Below are 21,672 nucleotides of genomic sequence, written 5' to 3'. Positions count from 1 at the left end.
CATGGTACAAAACACTTCTTTCCTCTAGAGGACGCAAAATGTAAGAACCTCAAATGGCTGCATGCTGAGGTCAGGCTCATTTAAATTAGAAGTAAGGCACAATTATTTGTCTTTAACAGTGGGCTATTAATCATTGGAACAAATTACTGAGAAAAGTGGTGGGAACAGACAATTGCCATAAATTATAACTCCCTGAGGAATTACCACAGGATTCAGTTATTGGTTTCACCAAAGAGGAATATTATGGGACCCAAATACATTATCTGAAGGAAATTGAACTCATGAAGTAGCAGAAGACACATAAGGCTGGGATATTATCAGCTGTGTGATACCAAGGCAAAGCCATAATAGTAATCATAGCTACAGCCCCATAATTTGTTTTTACTTCATAACAGTATCATTAAAGTGATTTCTCATCCACTGGTCTTTTTTCAAGGAATGTTAAGGAAATGAAAGTTGTTGTATTTTCATACTCAGACGGAAATGAGGATAACACAAACTCTACAGCTTCACTTACTTTTGCAAGGAATCAGTATCATTTTGCTGTCAATATAATCTGGAATCTTTTGGTTTTATTAAATCTACTTCTCAAATGCCAAATGCTGATTGTTATAAAGAGGTTTGTAAAATAGCATGTTGCATAAAGCTTTGTTTCCAACCAGTACTATTAAAGACAAAGTTGGTTTTCCTGTGGACTGTGTAATTTAAATTAATTTCTTACAAATCTATAGATAACTTCCTCTTCCAATATTTTATATTTAGGAAGAATCTATTAATCATGTCAAAAAGAATTAAAACCAGCTCAGGATATTTTGTATCCTTTCTAAGACAGATAGCTGTTTTCCTAGCAAACTACTCAGTCATGGCCTCATCAAAATAGCTAAGCAAGAATGAAGATTCAGAGCCAGCAACAACAAAGAAATCAACTAGACATTTCAAATAAATTTCCTTGAGAATTTTTGTGTCTAGAAACAAAATATCTGAATTTAAATGGAGAGCAGCTTGAAAAAAACCCACTTGCCAAACTCCCCAGCAACTGAAGGAAACTTCATTTTATAAACACTGCTAAATTAGGCAGTAGTGTTTGTGTCCAAAAGAAGACAGGCAGTCTGTTGTCCTTTGGGTTGAATGCCTACGGGAACTGTTACTTGAGGAACATATTCCTCAGGAGCCAAGATGCAAGTAGAGCATGGATTACATTCTTTGCTTGGAAATTTCTGTGGCCGTGGTGACTTTTTCACTGAAACCATTTAGGAGCTGGGCTTGAAATTCTCTCTTTTCAGAGTATATGGTCCCCTTTCCTGCAGACTATGTGTCGCTTGGGTAAGCCAGTCCTGCAGGTCTGGCAGAAATACCCCATGGTAGATAGACCTCACTATTAAGTAAACTAGTTCACCCTCTCAGTAAATGGCTTGATTTAAATGCTTAGCTGTGAAAATCATATATTCTGTTGCTCTCTTCAGGCTCCGTATAAAGCCTTTGCTCAAAACCAATTAATAGAGATTAGTCATTTTGTTGTAGTGTTGAAAAAGCAATGCACTACCATGGTACTATAGCTGTGAGAAAAGACTGAAAGCATAAATTTCATTAATCATACTGGTGACTGCAATGTCAGCACAGCTCACAGAATTATATTAGCCAGTATCTTAACATGACTCCAACATACCTGATCTCTTTCTAGATGTTAAAATGGGATTCTATGCCATGTACATTCATAAAACTGTTGGCCTTTTCCATCTTTCTTATAGTTTGATTTAGAAGTAAAGGCAATGCACTTAGATGCATCACTGCACACTTAATGTGATTGACTTCTGTTCTTGGGTTTTATTATAATGTACAGTAGAAGTAAAAGCTGACCCAAACCCTCTAAACAAAGAAAACAAAACACCCATCAACAAATTTCTAATAAATATGTATGATAACCTGAGGATTATTAAACAGGGTAACCCAAACTCATGTTGTTTAGATGTATGCCCCTTGGCAAATATCTTTAAGTAGTGTTGTAAAATATACAGATAAAAGTACAGTGATTTTCTCTGTTCTCTAATATAAAATCATAGAATCATTTAAGTTGAATAAGACTTTTAAGATCCTCAAGTCCAAGCAGAAACCTAACACTGGCAAGTCTACCATAAAAACTGCAGCCCTAAGTGTCACATTAACGTGGCTTGCAAGAGGAGGCCTGAATTCTTCTGTTCAACTTTATTTTGCACATTTATCTTAAATACTGCAGTTAAAATAATATATTAATAGGGAAAAAAATCTTCTGGTAGTCTTGTAATGTAAAGTTGTGCGTCAAACAAAGGGAAGCTTGGTGAAATTTGAGGGAAGAGCCTTGCTATCTAACAAAGGTCAGTGCCAGACACTGTGAAGCAAAACAAAAAAACCAAACCAAAACAAAAAAACCCACAAAACCAACCAACCAAACAAATGAAGAAAAAAAAAAACCCACAAAAAAAAATCAAAACCAAAAAAACAAACAAAAAACACCTGATGCGAATTGTGGAATTCTCTGCTTTTCACCAAATGTTTGGAAATCAGCTCAAGCCTTAAAGTCACATTTATATCTTCTATGTATCTGCCATGACTATTGTCCTGAGAAAATGTAGAATTTACCTCATTGGGGTATCTAGAAATAGATTGGACCAGTTCCTGAGCAATCTGATACAATTGCTTTGAGGAGATGGAGTTTTATGACCTTCAAGGGTCCCCTCCAAGCTGAATTCTTCTATGGTGCTGTGATTTAATCTGCCTTTCAGATATTCAAGTCAAAAGCAACAAGTGAAGAGCTGCTTGGAAAGGCAAACATGCTTGGGGTTTTTGGTGGTTGGTTTTTTTTTGACTGTTAGCACATGTCCTTGTTTCACCTCAAGTTGATAGTAATATTGTAATTTTGCTTGAATATTAAAGTAGCAAGGGAAATATAGAAGGCAAGAGCTGCCATAACTTCAAGGTTCAAATCAAGGAGAGGGGGAGGAGGTGGCTATGGAGCAAATGGCCAGTGGGAGAATAAGGCTGGTATCACAAGCTGGTATTGATGAATATGAATAGAATTAGCTCAAAAAGCAATGCAGAGGCTGTCAAGAATCAGGCAGATTTGGAATGTAAATTAAAAAAAAAACAAAAACAAACAAACAAAAAAACCCACCTCCATTGCTAGTCATAAAAGCCTTTTAACAAATTCTGAAGAATTTTATATTTTTAGGCATTCTACTGTAGATGCTTAATTCTGCAAATTATTATGGTTGTGATAAAGGTTATCAGCCAGTGGTGACAAGAGGGGATGGTAGTAGATTGCATGTGTGCTCGTTATGTCGATCTCCAAAAGGTTAGCAATAAGATGGGGTGCCAAAAAAAAAAAAAAAAAGAAAAATAAAAGCCTGGCAGACACCCAGGGGAATTTTTAAGTCTTTCAGTAATAAGGTGAGAGAAATGAATTGTTCTTCTATTTATTTTTAAACGTTTATTAGACTCAGCAATAAATCTGGTTTAAGTGACAGTATAATGCTCATGTCCAGCAATTAGCTTGCACTTCCAAATTAATACTGCATTCGCCTGTGTGGCCTTGACTGGTCTAATTGGCTGCCTTTCCTTCTTTGCATTCTGTTGTGAGGGTATGATGACAGTGATTCAGCATGTACAACACTGGCATAAAAAAATAATTTAATGCTTCACTTACTCAGCAGGCGTGATTGACACTCTCTTAGGTGACTGCTGCAGCAGAGCTGGTCGGGGTAGCACGTTGGCACTTGCTTTGCAGTAACAGTGAAGCCAAGACAACTGTTCTAGTACAATATCTTTTTGAAAGTCAGAATGTGGTAAAATTATTGAATATGATTGACAGCTTGAAGTAGATAGCTCTCTAGATGGGTATCTAGAACAAGAAAGCATGTAGTAAATGGTGATGAGTCCTGCAAGCAAAGAGCTAAGCCTTTACATTTGCATGTGAGAGAAAAGTAGATTTGTTTGGTTTGTATTTAGCAATGCCATCAGTTCTTTATAAAGTAAAAAATTTTGCTCATTAATTAGCAACTTTTTATAAAAACACCTGATTTTGAAAGAAGGGTAAGTTATTATCCACAGCATCTAGGATTGTTTTTCATTTGCTGGGCTTGCCACCTTTTTATATTATTACTGGTCCAGCTTTACTGTTGACAGAAAATTCTCGGATCATTTTTCATTAACATTTTTGTGTCTTGGGATCATGGAGTAAGCCAGAAGTATTCAGAGGGATTTTGCAAAGAGAAAATTGTTTCTAAAATACATTACTTTTTTTTTCTGTAGGTGAATTATTTTATGTTTTCCAAGTTACTGCTTAGACAGGAAAGAATAGCTTGGTGGAACACTAAATGGCTGAAAGTGAAGCAGCAGGGCAATCTCCTGAGAGTATTTTATGCAGCTAAATGGAAAATAATTATTTGAATTTCATGGCCTATTTTAGAAAACACTTCCCAAGCCTACTAGTCCCTCTGTCAGCAAGGCCTTTTCGTTACTTTTGTGTTCTTTCTGCAAGGACCCTCTTTCACGGGCTAAGAGGTGCTTGTGAGCTCACTTCTGCAGAGCCCTGCTTATATTGAGATAGATCCAGGAACAAAAGGTTTGCAGGATTAGGTCCCATTTCCCAAAATAGCCTTGCAAACTTCTGCAGCCTCGTGGTATTAGGAAAGAGAGTTGATACCATGTTGATTTTGCCCAGACTGCAAGACAATATGGAAAGGAAATATTCTTTATCATTCTTTCCCTTTCTGAAAACAAAGTTTTGAAGAACTTTACAGAAAAAGGGCTCCTCTCTGGAAATTATCAATTTAGGACTGTATTTTCTAATGAAAAGACCATGACTGTTCCATTAGCAAATCGTAGACAGTGCTTTGTCTGCTGACACAAGAATGCAATTTTTTCTCACAGGTGCATCACATCAAGGGACAGTTGAATTGAAATTGTGACCCTTAAAGTGCACAGAAAATAGTTTTAAATATCTGTAAAGAAATATCAAATTAATGTATTAAGAAATTATTATACAGGTACAAGTATTAGGTTGTAGTAGGCACTTGGCAGTGGTGATTGACCAATAGATTGAGGAGTATTTTTAGTCATGTTTAGTCAAACTTTGGCACGTGACTGTGTGACTTAAGTAACAAAATTTCATTGAAATTCAAAATTGGTAAAATTTCACAGTAGACAAGTATCCACCTTAAAAAAGAATTTTCCCCATGGTTCCTTATCAACATTTTTAGAATTCTACATAACATTGAAAATAGTTTCTGATCTTATTCAAAATTTTAATGTTAGAGAAATTCTTCTTTGCTTCTGTATTTTTTTCCCTGAACAAAACGAGCTTGCTTATACTATCTACTTGTGTCATTAAATTTGTATGAGCCAATGAGGAAAATGAAGACAATTCATTAAATAAATTTCCAACTGCTTAGAGAAAACTTTTCTGTACAGTAGAAGCTACAGGCGCTGTCATTCAATGTTTAAAAATAAATTACCTGCATTGTTTCACTGATGGGACAAACTGTATACAGCAGAGGTATTGCATGTCCCTTCTGGTTTAAAACAAATTGTATTTCATCCAAAGTTTATCATATGCATTATGTAAAGATATTTATCACTATACAATGTATACATTGTGGGATATGTAGTCATGTGTTACTGATTTTGTGAAATGGGGCTAGAGTAAGGCACAATACACAGCTATTACTGGGGTTTGCCACACAACATTGGATGTGGTAGTTCATGGACTGTGACCAAGGTAGAAACTCAGGGCTTTGTGGGTTGCAGGCAGTGGGATGGAGGGTGTATGGTTTGAACCAAGGCCCCAGGGCCAGCAAGAACCAGAGGAGGCAAAAGGGAGACAGGAGAAAATCAGATTGAGACCATTTCAGAGGTGTGAACAGACAGGATGAATTTTGATGGATGTTGTATCTGCATGTGGAGAAGTAAACGTACCTGCACAGGTCTATCAGTGTACATGCACACACACAAATGTGTGTACAGGTTTTAAGTGGGTATCATAAATACTGCCTGCAATTTTCAATACTTAGTTTTTGGAGGTGAATGTGGTCTTTTTTCCCAGCCTAAGTACTTTGTTTGCTTACTATTTATTTATTACAGACTGCATTCCACATTTTTTCATTTATTTAATGTGATGGTATTTATGCTTCCTAACTTGGAGGACTGAATTTTTTTTCTATACAGGAGAAAGGAACTGAAGCTTTAACGATATCCATAGAAAATTCTTGTTTAGCTTATTCACACTGCAACTTAGTCATTTTGCTTAATACTCATTGCATCTTAAGGTCCCAAATATATAGTTTGTAAACAAAACCATAAAAACATGTTTATGAATGTGTGTTGGAGAGAAATGAACAATATATCACCTAAGCAATAATGGTGATTTATGTTCAAATAAATGTTTGTAAATGCTTTCTTCATAGCATTGAATGGTTAGGTTCACTTTTAAGGTCGGTAAAAAGTGCATACAATGTATGTGTATATACACACTACATATTCTTTATAACATAATTGTTATTGGTTTAGATTATATCTTCCATTCTGCTTTAACATAGCCATGCACTGATATTTCAAGTCAAAGGTTCACTTTTTCCCCATCACTAATAGTTTTGCAAATTACTTTGCAGAATTAAATTTCATAATTGTAGTCCTGAGCAGACTTCTTAGACATTTTGTACTGTCAGGCTTCCTCTGTGTTTACTCTTGCAGTCGGATGCTTGTTGACATGCTGATTTGTGTTTCATACTGTCAGATAGGTTTTGGTCATTTGGAAGAATGAGATTAAAGAGAACATGCCAGCTTTTCTTCTCCCTCCTTAGACCATATAGTTCCTTTTGATTTAAACTTACATTTAAAAAGAAAGAAAGAAAAAAAAAGTGGATTTTTGCAGCTAAGCTAAACTGGAGAAATCAACAGAACTTATTATCAAGGGATGTCTAATCTCTCAAGCTAATACAAGACTTTGCAGTTATTGATTACATTCTAAGGATGCATAAACTGTTAATCATGCGTGGAGGCAACAGAATAAACATATTATCAAGAGAAAATGGGCAAATAATTGTCAGTAGTGTCATTATGTTTATCTATTTACTACACCTATGATGCAGGGACAGCTGTATTTTGCATTCAAAAAGATATGTTCTAAAATATATTGAATATCCCCTCATTGCTACTGAAACTAGAGTAGTAGAGGTGATTATCTATCTAATAATTCAGATGTTTTCTTCAGCTCCCCAAAGTATGTGGTCAATAAGAAATTTGTAAGCTGGTTTAATAAATCACCTTCTCTTTCACTTCTTACTAGGTGAAGTGAAAGGAGAAAAAACTCATAGATTTTCATGAAATTGCATCGTAACCTTTGTTTGCACCAAAATAAATCTGTAGTGCTAACACAGTATAAATACCATAGTTTCATTTATTCTGGGTTCATGTTTCACATGACAAACAGATGGACATAGTAATGAACAAAAAGTTAATTCTTTTTATGTTTGCACCAATGTTTGTATTACGTATGTGTCACACATTTGAGAAGGGAGATGCCCAGCAATCCCTATGATTTTTATTGTGGGAATATGTACCCATTCATTTTTCCTTCCTTGTCAGACTGCAAAAAATACTTCAAATTGTACTACTTCCGTCAACTCCATTAACTTCTCTTCCTTTGCTGTTCACTATATTTTAATATTTCTAAGTTTAAAAAGATTAGAGGCCTGAGTTTTCAAATGTGGCTGCCTAAAATCAGGTGTCTTAAATGCTGATGTGAAACAAGATTAAAAAAAATAAAACAAAAACAAAACAAAAAAACCAAACAAACAACACACCAACAGTAAAAAAATCCAAAGCAAATAAAAAATAAAATCAGTGCAAGCAAACAAAAACCCCCACTACCAAGTACATCAGTTAGACTTTCCAACTTGCATTTACCTACGTGACAGGTGTCCTGGTTTTTGTAGATTCTGAGAATGAGGTAGTTCAGGTATTCCAACAGTGGAATAGTATTTTATTCCAATAACATATGAGAAGGACATATTGATGACTTTATCATCTGCATCAATATTGATCCAGTTAGTAATATAATGTGGTGTGGCTCTGGGTTGGAATACACATCAAGTAGGTAGAAGAGAGTCCCTAACTGAAGGTAAATAGTTCATGAACTATCACTATGCAGTAAGAATTGGGGCAATGCTGATTATTATTTTATGCTGTCTTTACTTCAAAGCTGTCTTTACTTGAAATGGTCAAAAATCTGCAGTTACAGACAAGAAATTTGAATGGAATTGGCAAGAATTATTCTGTCATAAAGACAGACTGATATATGAAAATCAGACTGAAATGCATGGCATTTTTGGGATGTCAGAAGGATCTTCCAGTATTATCATCATATTGTTAAATAATAGAGTTATTGGGAGTTAATCTGAACTAAATTCTCTTGGACTTGTACATTAATAATCCTTGAAACTCAGAGGCTTCATCATGGATATTCTAGTGCAGCTCACCTCACCCAGGGATTTTTGTTAGCTTTGTTCATAGCATAACTTAATTACAGTTTGCTCCTTTGGCAACAGCACGTTACCCCCAGAAGTGCAAAAGTGATCACAGTTGATGTGCACAGTTCTTGCTGAGACTGTGGTTCTCTCTTGAAATATTTAACTCTAGTTTGGTCCTTTTTAATGGGTCATACATGTCCATATTCAGCAATTCTAACCAAGTTTATGATGTGAGGAATTTAGTATTTATATAAAAGTCCTTTACTAATAACAAAAGTAATAATTGAGAGTAATGTAGCTGAAATGAGCAAGAAACCTTTGTTTATTGTTTTCTTACTGCAGTTCTGACAGCTATTCCTGTGTGGGTTGTGCTTCCTTTGGCTCTTTTCTCTCTTACCTTTCTTCCAGGTTCTTATCAGCGGTGTTTCAGAGTAATCCTTTACAGCAACAGGACCATAACTCTTTTTTGGGGGTTTTTTTGAGGGTTGTTTTTTTGTTGTTTTTTTTTTTGGATTTTGTTGTTGTTGTTGTTTTGGGAACATTTGGTTTTTGTAGAACCTTGCATGAACTGAGAAACGAGCAACAACCATGGTGACATCTTAGAATAATCCTCTTTTATTTCCCACATACTGAGGAAAAGTTACCCTGGAAAGGTCAGGAGAAGCCACAGGATAAGGAGACTCATGTTCTCATAGAAGAAAAGTCTGGAAATTTCACTGGCTGTTCAGACTGAGAACATTAGCAAAAATATAAGGACTTACTTTTGTCTATGTATTTTTGGTTTTAAAAGGCAAGCTAATTAAAGGAGCCTTGGTGAGAAACAGGGTGCTTTGAATTATGGAGTTATTACCTGTATTTTTTAAATAATGGTCATACATTTGCTTTTCTATATAAGAGTTTTCATTTAACATAAACCCCACTTCTCTCCACAGTTCCCTCTAATGCACAAATTTGTGCCTTTTCACGCCTTCCAAGTCCAGTTAGTTTTCACCTTCAGTGCCACCAACGAAGGCTGCCTGGATTGCTCTTAAATGTGATATGATATGTGATGTGATATGAATTTCAGTCAATGTGGTTAAAGCAGAAATTGGAAGGCAGCTCCTCAGTGTAATGACAGACTAGAAAGAGTTCAAGGGGTAGGAAGGATCCAAAAGCCAACCCCAACTGAAGAACTGAATACACAAGACAGTGTATAGACAGGTATGCTGGTTTTTGAGAAGCACCATCTTTATCTGAAATGTCTGTGCTTTAAAATTTGTCCAGTTGTTTTCCATTTCATGCGAACAAATGTGCATTCTGGTTCCTTGTCAGAAGACCTAATTCCCCCACCTCTGCCAGGTACATGGAAATTAAACTCTCTTGCAGTCAATATTTAGGATTTCTGAGGAAAGACAGCAAAAGCAGAGGACATGCCACAGTTTGCTGTCCTCATTGGATGGGATTTTTTCACAGCTTTCAGGACGTCTGTTTGTCTCTGATTGACGGCAGGCTAATATGTATTATCATTAAAAAGAAGTTCTGAGGAAATGCATGCTCCCACCTTGCTGCTTCTGCAGCTATGATGGCTTTTGTTTTCACTCCTATCTCTGTGTAAGTGAAGATAATCTCTACAAAGAGGCTTGATATTGACCTGTCATATCACGTGTTGCTTATCAAGAACTAAAGAAATTGAATTTCATGTTATCTGTTATCTGAAGAGTCTTAATAAATCATCCAGCAGTTGAGAGGTTGTATAGGGTCAACAGGTTCTGTCTCTTTCACCATCTATCTCTCCATTGTTAACCTTTGGAGAATTACTAAAATGTTCTTTATTTTATCCCATGAGGTTGGGTTAAATCTTCTTGATCCAGAAATTGTTACGATTGAGTGCCACATGCATCTAATTCTTTTACACGGTTTCTGGATAAGGATTGAGGACTTAGTAATCTGTACAAATATAGAGATCTCTTATAGTTCTGTTTTTTCTGTTGTTTTGGTATGTTCCCAATGCCTTTGTTTTTAATTGAGGCTAAATGAGGCTAAAATCAGTCAGATTGGATAATAGATCTGAGTCAGTGAGCACTTTGTAGTATTTGTGTGCCGAGCAGGGCTGAGGAGGAGGGAGATTACGGAGATGGCTACTGCCAGGTGTTAGAAGCAAAGGGCAGAGGGAGAAGCTGGCTGTTAGCAGAGGTGGAAATGGGGTGGGGGTCATAACAGCAGCCCACGTGCAGACAAGGTCTAGCAGAAGGGATCCTGTCATCATTAGACGTGTTCATGAGAATCTAAAGGTCAACTCTGCCACCACCAACACCACCAAATCCTCCATATGCTTTTGTTGCTGGGTTTCTGTTCGAAGATCTAACTCTGCCAGTCAGGATGTTCATATCTAAGAGCTTGATGCAATCACAGGATATTGAATTTCCTGCAACAACAGAAGTCTTGCATACTTTCTACTGTCACCACAAAAGAACCTCCTCCAGTCTTTATCTGGTGGAGAAAAAGGCTTGAAAAAATAAATTATGATTATCTTCTCTGAAAAAATTTAAATTTTAAATACAGGATTCAATGAAAAAAAAAAAACTGTTTTATTCAAATTCAAATCTTTCTAAAAGAATAAGCCAAATTACTCTTTTTCAAATAACATGTCCTTATGTTCAGATACTCTAGGCACTCTTATGCTTTTTCAAACTTGTTCTAAGAAAACCTTTAAAAAAACCCCACCAAACCTCTTTTTAAAAAAGGACTAGAGTATAGGATTGGAGTTATTATTTGGGTGGAAGCATTGGCACGCACATTGTAAATGAGCCCTATGAATTGCTGCAGCTAGGTTTCTGATGGCCACCAGTGACCTGGGAGCTGGGTTCAGTTTTCTTGTGGCCCTGGCAGTAATTAGCCTTGTAGCTTTGAACAAGCTATTAATGCTTTTTGTGCCTCTTTCTCTTCACAGAAAAGTTTTGACACTTACATGTCTCACAGGGGTAATTGGTAAATTAATGTTTGATAAATATTAAGTGCCTACCACCATCATGATTGACACTCCAGCAGAGGTTAAGGATTGAGCAGGTATTTTGAGAGCATCTTATGTCTTCTCTCTTTGTCATAGGCTGCCTATTTGACATGGATAATTCAACAAAGAACTCATGCTTGAAAGTCCATGTATTTTGGATAAAAGTTCTAGATGTGACTTAAAGAGGAAAGGATGGGAAAACAACTGGAAGGCAAGATGAATTGAGTTATTTGGATTAGCAGTATTCAAAGAGTATCAAGAAATCAGAAGAGTGCATAAATTGAAATAAAATCCCAGTAGGATTAAAGAAATGTTTCAGTCAAACATAAACCTTAAATTGTGATGGGAAATGGAAAAAAAAGAGATCAACACTATTTGCTCCCATCAAGATCAAAGCTGTGCTTAATGAGATGGTTGAGATCTTTGGGAAACCTACTCAAAAATTCAATAGTGCTTTATCTGAGAAAAGTAATTATTCAAAGATTGCTTTCTACTGAGGTGTTACAGATGGAGACTTTGTGGTGTGGTAGTTTAAAACAATTGGTCTTTACCTCTAGAGATTCCCAAGATGAACATTGCCCAGAAGAAAGAGTAAAATTGTGTTTTTAAAGCATCATTTTGAGAGCAGTGGGACAGTTGGCAGAGTTTACTAAAGCTGTTGAGAAACTCTGCAGACTTTAATTACCATCTCAATATTGCAGAAGTTTAATTTCTGCCAAAGAAGAGAATAGTTGTGAAAAAGCGAGATCACACTCTGTCTTTCATTCTTTTCTTTTTGACAGGTGAATAAAGGATGCTTTTCAATATCTCCTCTGATGCTGTGACACATTTGTAAAATTTGCATAGAATTGTAAAATAATTTTTCCTTATGATTAACAAAGCTTTTATTATTTTTTCTCTCTTGAAAGTGCTGTGCAGCATTGTGTAAATACAGTTTAAGTCTTGTCAGGAGAGATGCAAGATGAAAATGTGCATTATCTGTTACCAATTAGTTGGCTCCAAACATTAATAGTTTCAGACTTCATGGTCAGACACTGGGTGTTATGTTGTGTTAATACAAATAAATTTTGAGTTCAGGTTTGAATTTCGTCTTTAGTGGGAGTTGTCAGAGGCACAAACTGGAGTAGGAGAACAAAAAGGACATGACTAAAATGAGAAAGATCATCCCATTTCAAAAGGAAAACTTAGCCTGTAAAACATTTCCATGGTGAAGGATAAATTTACTCTTTTAGGCCTCAAACTCTGTTTAGCACTGTCATTCATATGAGAAAAAGGTTGATTTTGTGTGTATATATATATACATACACATAAATATGTGTGTATCTGTGTATGTATTTGTCTTAACAATTCTCTTTCTCTGTGGCACTTGAGTGTGTTCAGTTTTTCCCCAAATGCTTGCAGTAGCCAAGGAAATACTGATTATTTGAAGACCCTTACCAGCTTCTTCAGTAGATCTACTAAGTTGTTACATTTTTTTTCCCATGACCACCTCACACCTCTCTCTCCTTGCTAAAGCACCAGCCATTGTTTTCTCTATAAAACCCTGGTTTTTCTCCTGCTCTTCAAGTCTCTTATCTCTCAAGGACCTTTTCAATGCTATCTTTCAGTTTCAAATCTCTATTGCTGCAGTACACAGTGTGTTCAGAGAGCTACTACTCAGGAAATCTTATTTCATTACATTTTTCACTGTATATGTGATAAATCAGTAGTTAATGGCAAAAGTAATATATGTGCTTGTTCAAAAGGAAGAAAGGATAGATTATGCCAACAAATAGGTGTAATGTTTAATCCTTAACCCTCATCATGTTACTAGGAATATCTTTATGTTATATTTAGAATTCTGTTGTTTTGATGTTTGAAATTAAATGTTTGCAGTTTGTCTGGCAAACTGCGTGCTGAATAGATTACATTGATTCACATTTCCTTATTTCAATATACCATCTGTGCTTTTGGCCGGTTTTTACCCCGTTGGAACTCATAAATGCAAGTTACAAAGAATGGTTATACTCAGAAAGAGAAATCCTATATTTCACTTCCTTGAACAATCTTGACTGTTTTGACCTTAAACCAGCAAGGACACAAGGCTGAAGCTGTATCAACAACAGGCTGTATTTTCTCTGGTGAGGAAGCATGTATTAGCAGGGTGTATTTTCAGAGAAACTCTAGTATATACAGTCATGGTCGTGATTTTCATTGTGTAATCATTTTAATTAAGTTTAACAATAAAAGTTACTCTTGCATGAGGAATGAATTCACTGGAGAGACAGTGAAAGATTGATGACCGCTTCGGGAGCATCACGTACTCTGCTGGTGGAAATGCACGTGTGGAGAGCAGCTGAGCTTGTGGAACAGGTCAGAGATTACCTGCTCAGAGTAATGAGCATGTAAACCCCATGGTTTTGGGGCTTTGAAGGAATCAGGAATCAGGAGAATATCCAAAAGCACTTTTTTTGTGCTGCTTCTGAGGGGTTTTGCTTGAATGAATAGCTTCATTACTGAAATAATAAGCCCTAATTAATATCTGCATCATTTTTGTAACTGCTAGTTTAATAAGGTAATTAGTATAATTAGTATACGGCATTGCTTGGTGGCATGATAAATCATAACATAGTAAATGTTCACTCTTTACCATTATGAGGTATTATCTAATTTACACAGGTTAAAAAAAGGAAAAGAGTGAGGGGGAAATCAAGGAGGGAAGCCAGGAGTGACAGCTGGGTGGCCTTTTGGTCACTCTTCTTGCATCTGTTGCCTGTATTCTCAATTGCTTTGAATTGCTCCACTGATAATTGACTATTCTTTTTCTCACTATTGCTAAGTCTCCATCACTGATTAAAGCCTGCAAAGACAAGACAAAGAGGAATGAAGTAAAAAAACCAAAAAACTAAGGAGGTTTTTTTTCTCCAGGATACCTGTGCCAAGGATGATTCTTGCCTGTCTTTTGGGTGCTTCCTTTACTCTCACATTTTTGAATGGACCATCTACCAGCTATAGTTCAGTGCTGGATGAAGAATGTTAACAGTGTTTTCTTCATTATGCTCCTTTTTCTAGAACCTATGAGAACACCGAAAACCCTGAAGATTGCTGAGATCCAGGCCAGACACATCGCTGTGGATTGGGAATCTCTGGGTTACAACATCACTCGTTGCCATACTTTCAATGTCACCATATGCTACCACTACTTCTGTGGACACAACGAGAGCAAAGCAGACTGCTTGGACATGGACCCCAAAGCACCTCAGCATGTTGTGGATCGTTTGCCTCCCTACACAAATGTCAGCCTTAAGATGATCTTAACCAACCCAGAAGGGAGGAAGGAGAGTGAGGAGACTATTATCCAGACAGATGAAGATGGTATGTTAAGTGTTCTTGTGGATATTACATCCAAGTCCAGTCTAGGCAGGTGGAAGGAAATAACTTTGTGTGTTACAATATGTATCCAAAGGGTGGAAGTTCTCTTCTATTAATGTATTAATTAGCCCAAAAATGGCAGCTATAAAGGTATTATAGCTGTCACCCTGCATATGTAGCTAAAACCGTCCATGCAGCACAAGTCAAACTGCATCTCTCTCTGTGTCTCTCTCTCTCCAGAAAAAGGAAGATGGCTTCCCAGTCTTTCAAAAGCTTTGTTAATGCAGTTGGTGAGAAGCACATGGTGGTGTTAGACTTCTTCACAGTGTTAGGTGTAGTATTTGAAAGTTAATTCTGTAAATCATATTTAAATATTGAGTTCAGTGCTTAAAGACTTTATTCAAGATTTCAAACCTCTATAGCAAATAGAGGTTTGAGCAATTATTTATGTTACAGGTCACAGAATATAGTATCTCTTAACTATTTGAAAGCCCCTTATCAAATTAAAGTATTATTTTGACAACTTTGGAATTCACTCAGTGATCTATATGGGTCCTTTCCAACTCCAGATATTCTGTGATTCTTCTTTAAAATGTTTTCAACAAAGTTTCAACAAGACAATTTAATTTGCCTCAGTTGTGAAAAAGTAAACAATAGATGCAGACATGTTAATGGGGACATATTCAGAGGTTAGGCTATGAATCTTGGTATGAAAGATATGAAAATAAAAATTGATATTTTTCCCCAATAATATTTAAAATCTGGTAAAAAAAGAAATTTTAGTTTCTTTTTCTTATGTTTAGATTTTGTGAAAGTACTGACAACAGCAAAATGAAAATAGATACTTCCATGAGTAACAAAAATAGAATGATTGGACTAATGTAATACTATAGATAAAAAAAAGTAAAATTGAAAAATGTAGTGTGTTTACTTGCCTGCAAAATAAATGAATGGGAAATATAGCTTTATATAACAGTCATTGTTAGAGTCTAGTAGTGCTGTTTTTCCATATATCTTCAATTTTACGACAAATAAAAGAGGAATATATTTACTCTTGCAGTAAAGAGAGAAAAAAAATTATTAAATAGGTAGAATATGAGGAGCTGTAAAAAACTATAGACACATAAATGCATCATATGAAGATTTATTGACAAGTACAGAATTCGACTATTTCATGGAATTCAAATTAATTTTTAAGTTAATTTTAAACATATTTAATCGTGAATTATTTCTGTTTGTGTTTACATTGTAAGTGTGTATGGTTGCTATTTTCCTTGAATTTAAAAAGAGTAGCAGTGATTTTTTTAAGTCCATGGAAAATGGATTTCTGTTCATTTTTACCTGGGTTTTCAAGAAAGGTTGTGGTTTCCAATGGCCTTTATCTTGTTAGATGTGTGGAGATGGCAGATGGTCACTGTGTCAGTACTTGTCAGGAGCAGAGTCAAGTGAGTTTATATACTTTGTCTCTCGTTTTTGTTGTGGCTTTTTCTTGGAAGATAGTGCAGATAAGGCAGGTTTTGGTCTCAAGCTAACACAGCAGTGTGCTGTCGGTGAACTCGAGTCAGCTTTGAACTCGGTGTCACAAGTAGTAAGAGTAGTGTAGAAGAAACCTCACCCAGAGAACAGAAGTTGCCAGGGTAAACTGTTTGAAGCAGATGTTGTTTTCACAGAGGGATAATACTTTTTAAAAGGTACCTATATTTAGATGTCCAGGTGCCTGTGACCTGAAAATAGCCTCCTGTGAGCTTTTCTCCGTGAAACGACCAGGATTTTAATTTTGTGTTACTGATTGATTGAAAGTCTATGTCCATTGTGCCACGACTTCAAAGCTCGGCGCTTGCAGACAGTGTACAATACTGGGAGGTTCACAGCTGAGCCTTTCCTTGAGCTCTCATAGCAATAGTAAACTAAATCCTGTACCTGAACTGCTTATGTGACAATGCTAATTTAATTCCAGTCTGAGTGATCAAGTATCTGAAACTATTCCAAGGACAATTTGAAGCCTAAAGCAGGACTTGGGCTAAGAAGATAAGAGGTCCAATTATATATGTGGTTCTGTGCCCTTCATTTCTCATATGGTGAGATGAAGCTGTATTGTCTTCATGGTTTTTGCAGGTTTTGTAGATCAACCATAATTTTAATTATATCTTGGAGACATTATCAGTGATTCATTTTGGAGAAGGAAATAGAGCATTATTCTCCATTTTTGCAAATAACGTTAGTTAGAAATAGCCCCTGATTGCATGATTATCTCAAACTGTACTCGTATGTTGTATATTTTTCATAAAGAGAAACTTTGAAAACTCCAGATGACAAGTGATAATTAAATTTTTGTTAGCTTTTCTGTAGGGTGGGATTCTTTCCAACACTTTTTTTTGCACAAGGTACTTCTAAACAAGCAAAAACTTCATAGACTCTTGGAGTTGAAATGCCTATGCGATGTTTTCCTATCTCTCTCTTCCCCTCTACCATTTTGCCCTCATTTTCTGTTTTTCATCATACTTCCCCATGCTTCCAAGCTGTCCCTTTTGTCTCTTCAGTTGTTATTGTTGTTATGTTTTAACCTTTCCCTTCATCTCACCAATTCCTCCCTTCTGCCAGGATCTTTACACTTTTCTGGACTTCTAGGATTTCCTAAAAGGAGAGGACTTTGAACTTTTATGAGGCTCTTCTGTGAGACAGGGAGGATCTCCGGTTGTCTTTAACAAAGGCTCACATTTATGTAGGGCTGTGAAGCTGGGCTGGGGGTCTTTCAGAAATGGTCAAATCTGTCAGAATGCTGAGTAGTAACTCAGTTGGAAATGATACCTGGAACAGAATAAACTCAAGAAACAATTAATAGAAGAATGAGGTAAGATTCAAAAGCTGTGCTTCAGATCTTTGGAGCCATGGCTGACAAATGAGAAAAATGGTAATAGCTTGTAACTCAATATCTGCAAGATAGCAAAGCCCAGAAATACCATGACAGTCTGAAAACAGTGTTTCTTTTGACTAGAGCTAGATCTGATTACTTGGTAGTTTTGGTATTTCTATTTAACATGGGAAGGTGGAATTAATCTTTAAAGTATGTTTTAGTACTTCCAGGAAGTTGAATTCCATGTAAAAAACAAAAACAAACCAAAACAGAACAAAAAAAAAAAAAAACCAAACGAAAAAGCCCACCAAAAAAACCAAAACCAACCAAAGAAAAGACAAAACACCTGAATGAGATACTGTTAAAAAAGCTTTGCAAAAAGGTGATGAAAACAGGGAAATTTGTGTGTGTTTTAAAAGTGAAGCACGTATTTCTGTTTGGGAAGAAACCATGCAGCTGCTTAGGTTTGGAAGGAAGCTCTTCTGAGTACACAGGCACTTGGCATTATCTGTGCTATGACAAGGACTCACTGCTTTTCCTGGCTTGTACAGAAGATGGACACTGAAGAATTTGCTAAAGGAAGTAGAGGAAGGCTCATGCAACCTGGGGCTGCGTGCATGCTGGGCAAAGACAGTATTTGGCATTTTGAGACAAAGTACAAGGACCAGCAGTGGATTTATCACTTAGCAAGAATCAGCAGCGTGCACATGTTCTTGGAGCTGCCTGTTGACCAGAGTGCTGCCAGCTCAGAGGGACCCTTTGTAAAAGCAGTGGATGAATGGGATTAAAGCAGATGAATGCTTTCTTAATTTTTAATTGGAAACAGATGCAAAAGGCAGTGGATTAACAGGGGTAGTGACACTAGCCCTGAGAGAGCAGCTACAGAGACAGCAAATTGTGAAGCTCAAAGTGTTTGATGGTGATTTTATAACCAGTGAGGGAGCGTGTCATCTAACAGTAGGCAAACAACTAATTGAAAAGGATCACTTGGAATAGGAGAAGTATCCATTTGGGGGCTTGAAGTATAAGAGAACTTTAGTCTGGGGCAAAGCATGTGCTCATTGGACATAAATGAGGTCCCCTGATCTTTCGGAGGCTGTGGCTCATTCTGCTCCATGCAGAGATATTGAGAGCTATGATGCAGGGTTAAGATATGAACTGTCCAATCATTACTCATACTCTTGGAAAAACTCCAGCAGACTTGCCACTCAGGACAACAGCAGAGGAAGAGGAAATGTTATAATTAGAGGACAAAAAAAAAAAAAGAGGAGTGAAATGCTTTCCATACTGTCTAAATGGGTGTCCTGACTTCAGCTGGGATAGAGTTAATTTTCTTCCTAGTAGCTGGTACAGTGCTGAGGTTTGGATTCAGGATGGGAATGATGTTGCTAAAACACTGATATTTTAGTTGCTCCTAAGTTGTGTTTGTACTAAATTGAGGATTTTCCAGTTTCTCATGTCCTGCCAGCCTGAAGGCTGGAGGGGCACAAGAGGTTGGGAGTGAGTGCAGTCAGCACACTGACCTAAACAGGCCAAAGAGACATTCCATACCATGGAACATCATGCTCAGTTTATAAACTGGGGACAAACCTGCCCAGCGTTCACAGCTGGGAAAACAGCTGGGCATCAGTCTGTGAGTGGTGAGCAATTCCAGTGCACAGAATTTGTTACATAATTTCTAATTCTTTTATCATCATTGTCCTTATTATTTTCTTGATTTTTTTCTGCCCCATCCAGCTGCAGAGGGAGGAATGAGCAACTGGCTGGGTGGAGCTTAGTTGCTGGCTGGGGTTGAACAGTGACCCTGGGGCTGGAAAAGAAATGTCAAGTGGAGCATGTACACCACTGTCAATATAAAATCAGGTTTTTTTGTTTTTTGTGGGTGTGGTTTTTTTTTTTTTTTTTTTTTTTTTTTTTTTTTTTTTTTTCCCCCAATAACATTCAATAGTATTTTGTTCTTTACTGCAAATAGTCCAACTTGAGGGATTTCCTAGGAATTAATTTTTGTCACTACCTTTTCTGCAAATGCTCTTATAGTAAAGAGCAGCAAGAACAGTTCTGGTTTTGTTTTTCCTTTTTAATACATAGAATTTTCTTCTATTTATAACTTAGTTTCCGGCTGTTGTAAAGTAAAAATGGCAAATCCCTCAGAAAAAGCCAATGGAAAGGGGGACCATTTTAGTTTCTGGTAACATTTGAATAGTAGGAGAGATTAACTGTCACCATCTCTTCAAATGAGCATCTACTATGAGAGAAAGGCTGTAAGTTTGCTGCTGATATGCTGCCCTTTTTGATTACAACAAAGGAATTTTTCCCAATATAACCCTACATATTTTTTCACATAATTTTTACCACAGAGCATAGTAATACTGTGCATGGCTTTAATGGTGTATAATAATAATAAAAATACTCTCTTTACATGCACTTTCATTATTTTGTAGCGGCAAAACTGAAGCAATATAAATTCATTTTTATAGTGGTTTGTGTCAGTTAATACATTGTTTTTCCAGAAGTAATGTATAGTACTATAAATTTCCTGTTAAGTCTGTGTAGAGCAACATTTAAGTGACACTATTTGTGAATAACAATTTATTTGTGACTGTGACATAATTTAATGCAAATATAGTGGTCTAAAATGAATTGGTGTGATGTCAGATTGATGGTTTGTACTTCCATTATGCATAGTATTTATAAAGTCCATCATCCCACATGCATATAGAAGAAAGGATTATCAACTATTCACTATATAAATATATGGTTTTATTAAAAGAGCTCTGGAGATGCATGTAAATCATGGAAGAAGAGCTTGTGTTGTTTGCACTGTAAAACTTTGCTGAGATTCTCTTTGAAATTATTTTATCTTACTTATATATATATATATATATATATATACATTTTATGTTTGTATACTTTTTAACTGTTTTGTTTTTACTTAAGTTCAAAATCTCTTCTGATATCCATATAGTTAAACCCACCTAAATTATTTCACTTCTTCAGATTAGTGTAAGTCCTGACTTATTGGAAATTTAGCATAGAATAATGCATGGGAAAGAATGTGTGTTTACTGTTGTTGTCACTGAGAGATGGTAGGGTCACACTTCACAAGGTCAGCAGACCAGAATCTTTCTCAAGAGTGGATGCAAAGGCTGAAAGGTCTGAATTCTACTCCTATAGCAGCCACTTATACTTCTTATATTTTTTCAATTATTCAGATGATAATGTTAAGCAACATACTTCACCTTAACACACTTGTAATAGTCTTGTGTGTTTTGATTTAAGTGTAAACTGTCTGTAAGTCCAAGGCAAAGAGTGAGAGCTCGTGTAGAAAAAGGTTGGGAGCTGAAAAGTTGGCCAAATGTACTGTGGTGAGTGATGGAGCTTCTGGAAATGCTCACACAAGCCTGAAGAAAGCCTTTCCTGATGTTTGTGAGGAGTTTTCTGAAAGCTATTATTAACACAAAGATGACATTTACCTGGCTAGTTTTGACCCAAGTCCTTGTTAAATATCATACAAAGGTGTATTGGGTCTGGCTGAGATGGAGCTCATTTTCCCTGAGCAGCCCTCACAGTGCTGTGCTTTGCACTGGTGCCCAGAGAGGTGCTGATAACCACTGGTGTCCTGGCTGCTGCTGGGCAATGCACCACTGATCTCTCTCAACACTTGCCCTGCAGCAAGAGGCTGGGAGTGAGCAACATCCTGAGGAGGGGCACAGCCAGGCCAGCTGAGCCAAGTTAACCAAAGGGCTCTTCCTTGCCATATGATGTCAATTCAGATGTAAAAGCTAAAGGAGTGAGAAGAAATGGGAGGGAATTCTTAATTTTACAAATTTTGCCTTCTGGAGCAAACACTTCACATGCTTCCTGAGAACTGGCTGAACACTGCTCACTGATGGGAAGTAGAGATTAAATTATGCACATGCAAACTTTTGCTTTTTGAGATTTTTTTTTCCTTCTTTAGTAATCTGCTTTATCTCAGC

The 21,672-nt window shown here is 36.5% G+C and overlaps 1 protein-coding gene across 5 annotated transcripts in view; it reads left to right on the top strand.

Annotated features, from left to right (window-relative positions):
* Positions 1-21,672, top strand: part of PTPRK (protein tyrosine phosphatase receptor type K) — a 380,804-nt gene that overhangs the window by 273,504 nt on the left and 85,628 nt on the right. For all 5 annotated transcript variants that reach the window (XM_066315364.1, XM_066315362.1, XM_066315363.1 and 2 more), the window contains exon 8: positions 14,542-14,844. In XM_066315364.1, coding sequence (XP_066171461.1) covers positions 14,542-14,844 — 303 coding nt within the window. The remainder of the gene's footprint in view (positions 1-14,541; positions 14,845-21,672) is intronic.

The sequence above is a fragment of the Sylvia atricapilla genome, chromosome 3 (assembly GCF_009819655.1).
Source record: "Sylvia atricapilla isolate bSylAtr1 chromosome 3, bSylAtr1.pri, whole genome shotgun sequence".
Classification (NCBI taxonomy): domain Eukaryota; kingdom Metazoa; phylum Chordata; class Aves; order Passeriformes; family Sylviidae; genus Sylvia; species Sylvia atricapilla.
The sequence above is the reverse complement of the archived record's forward strand: the minus strand, read 5'-3'. Positions and strand labels throughout refer to the sequence as shown.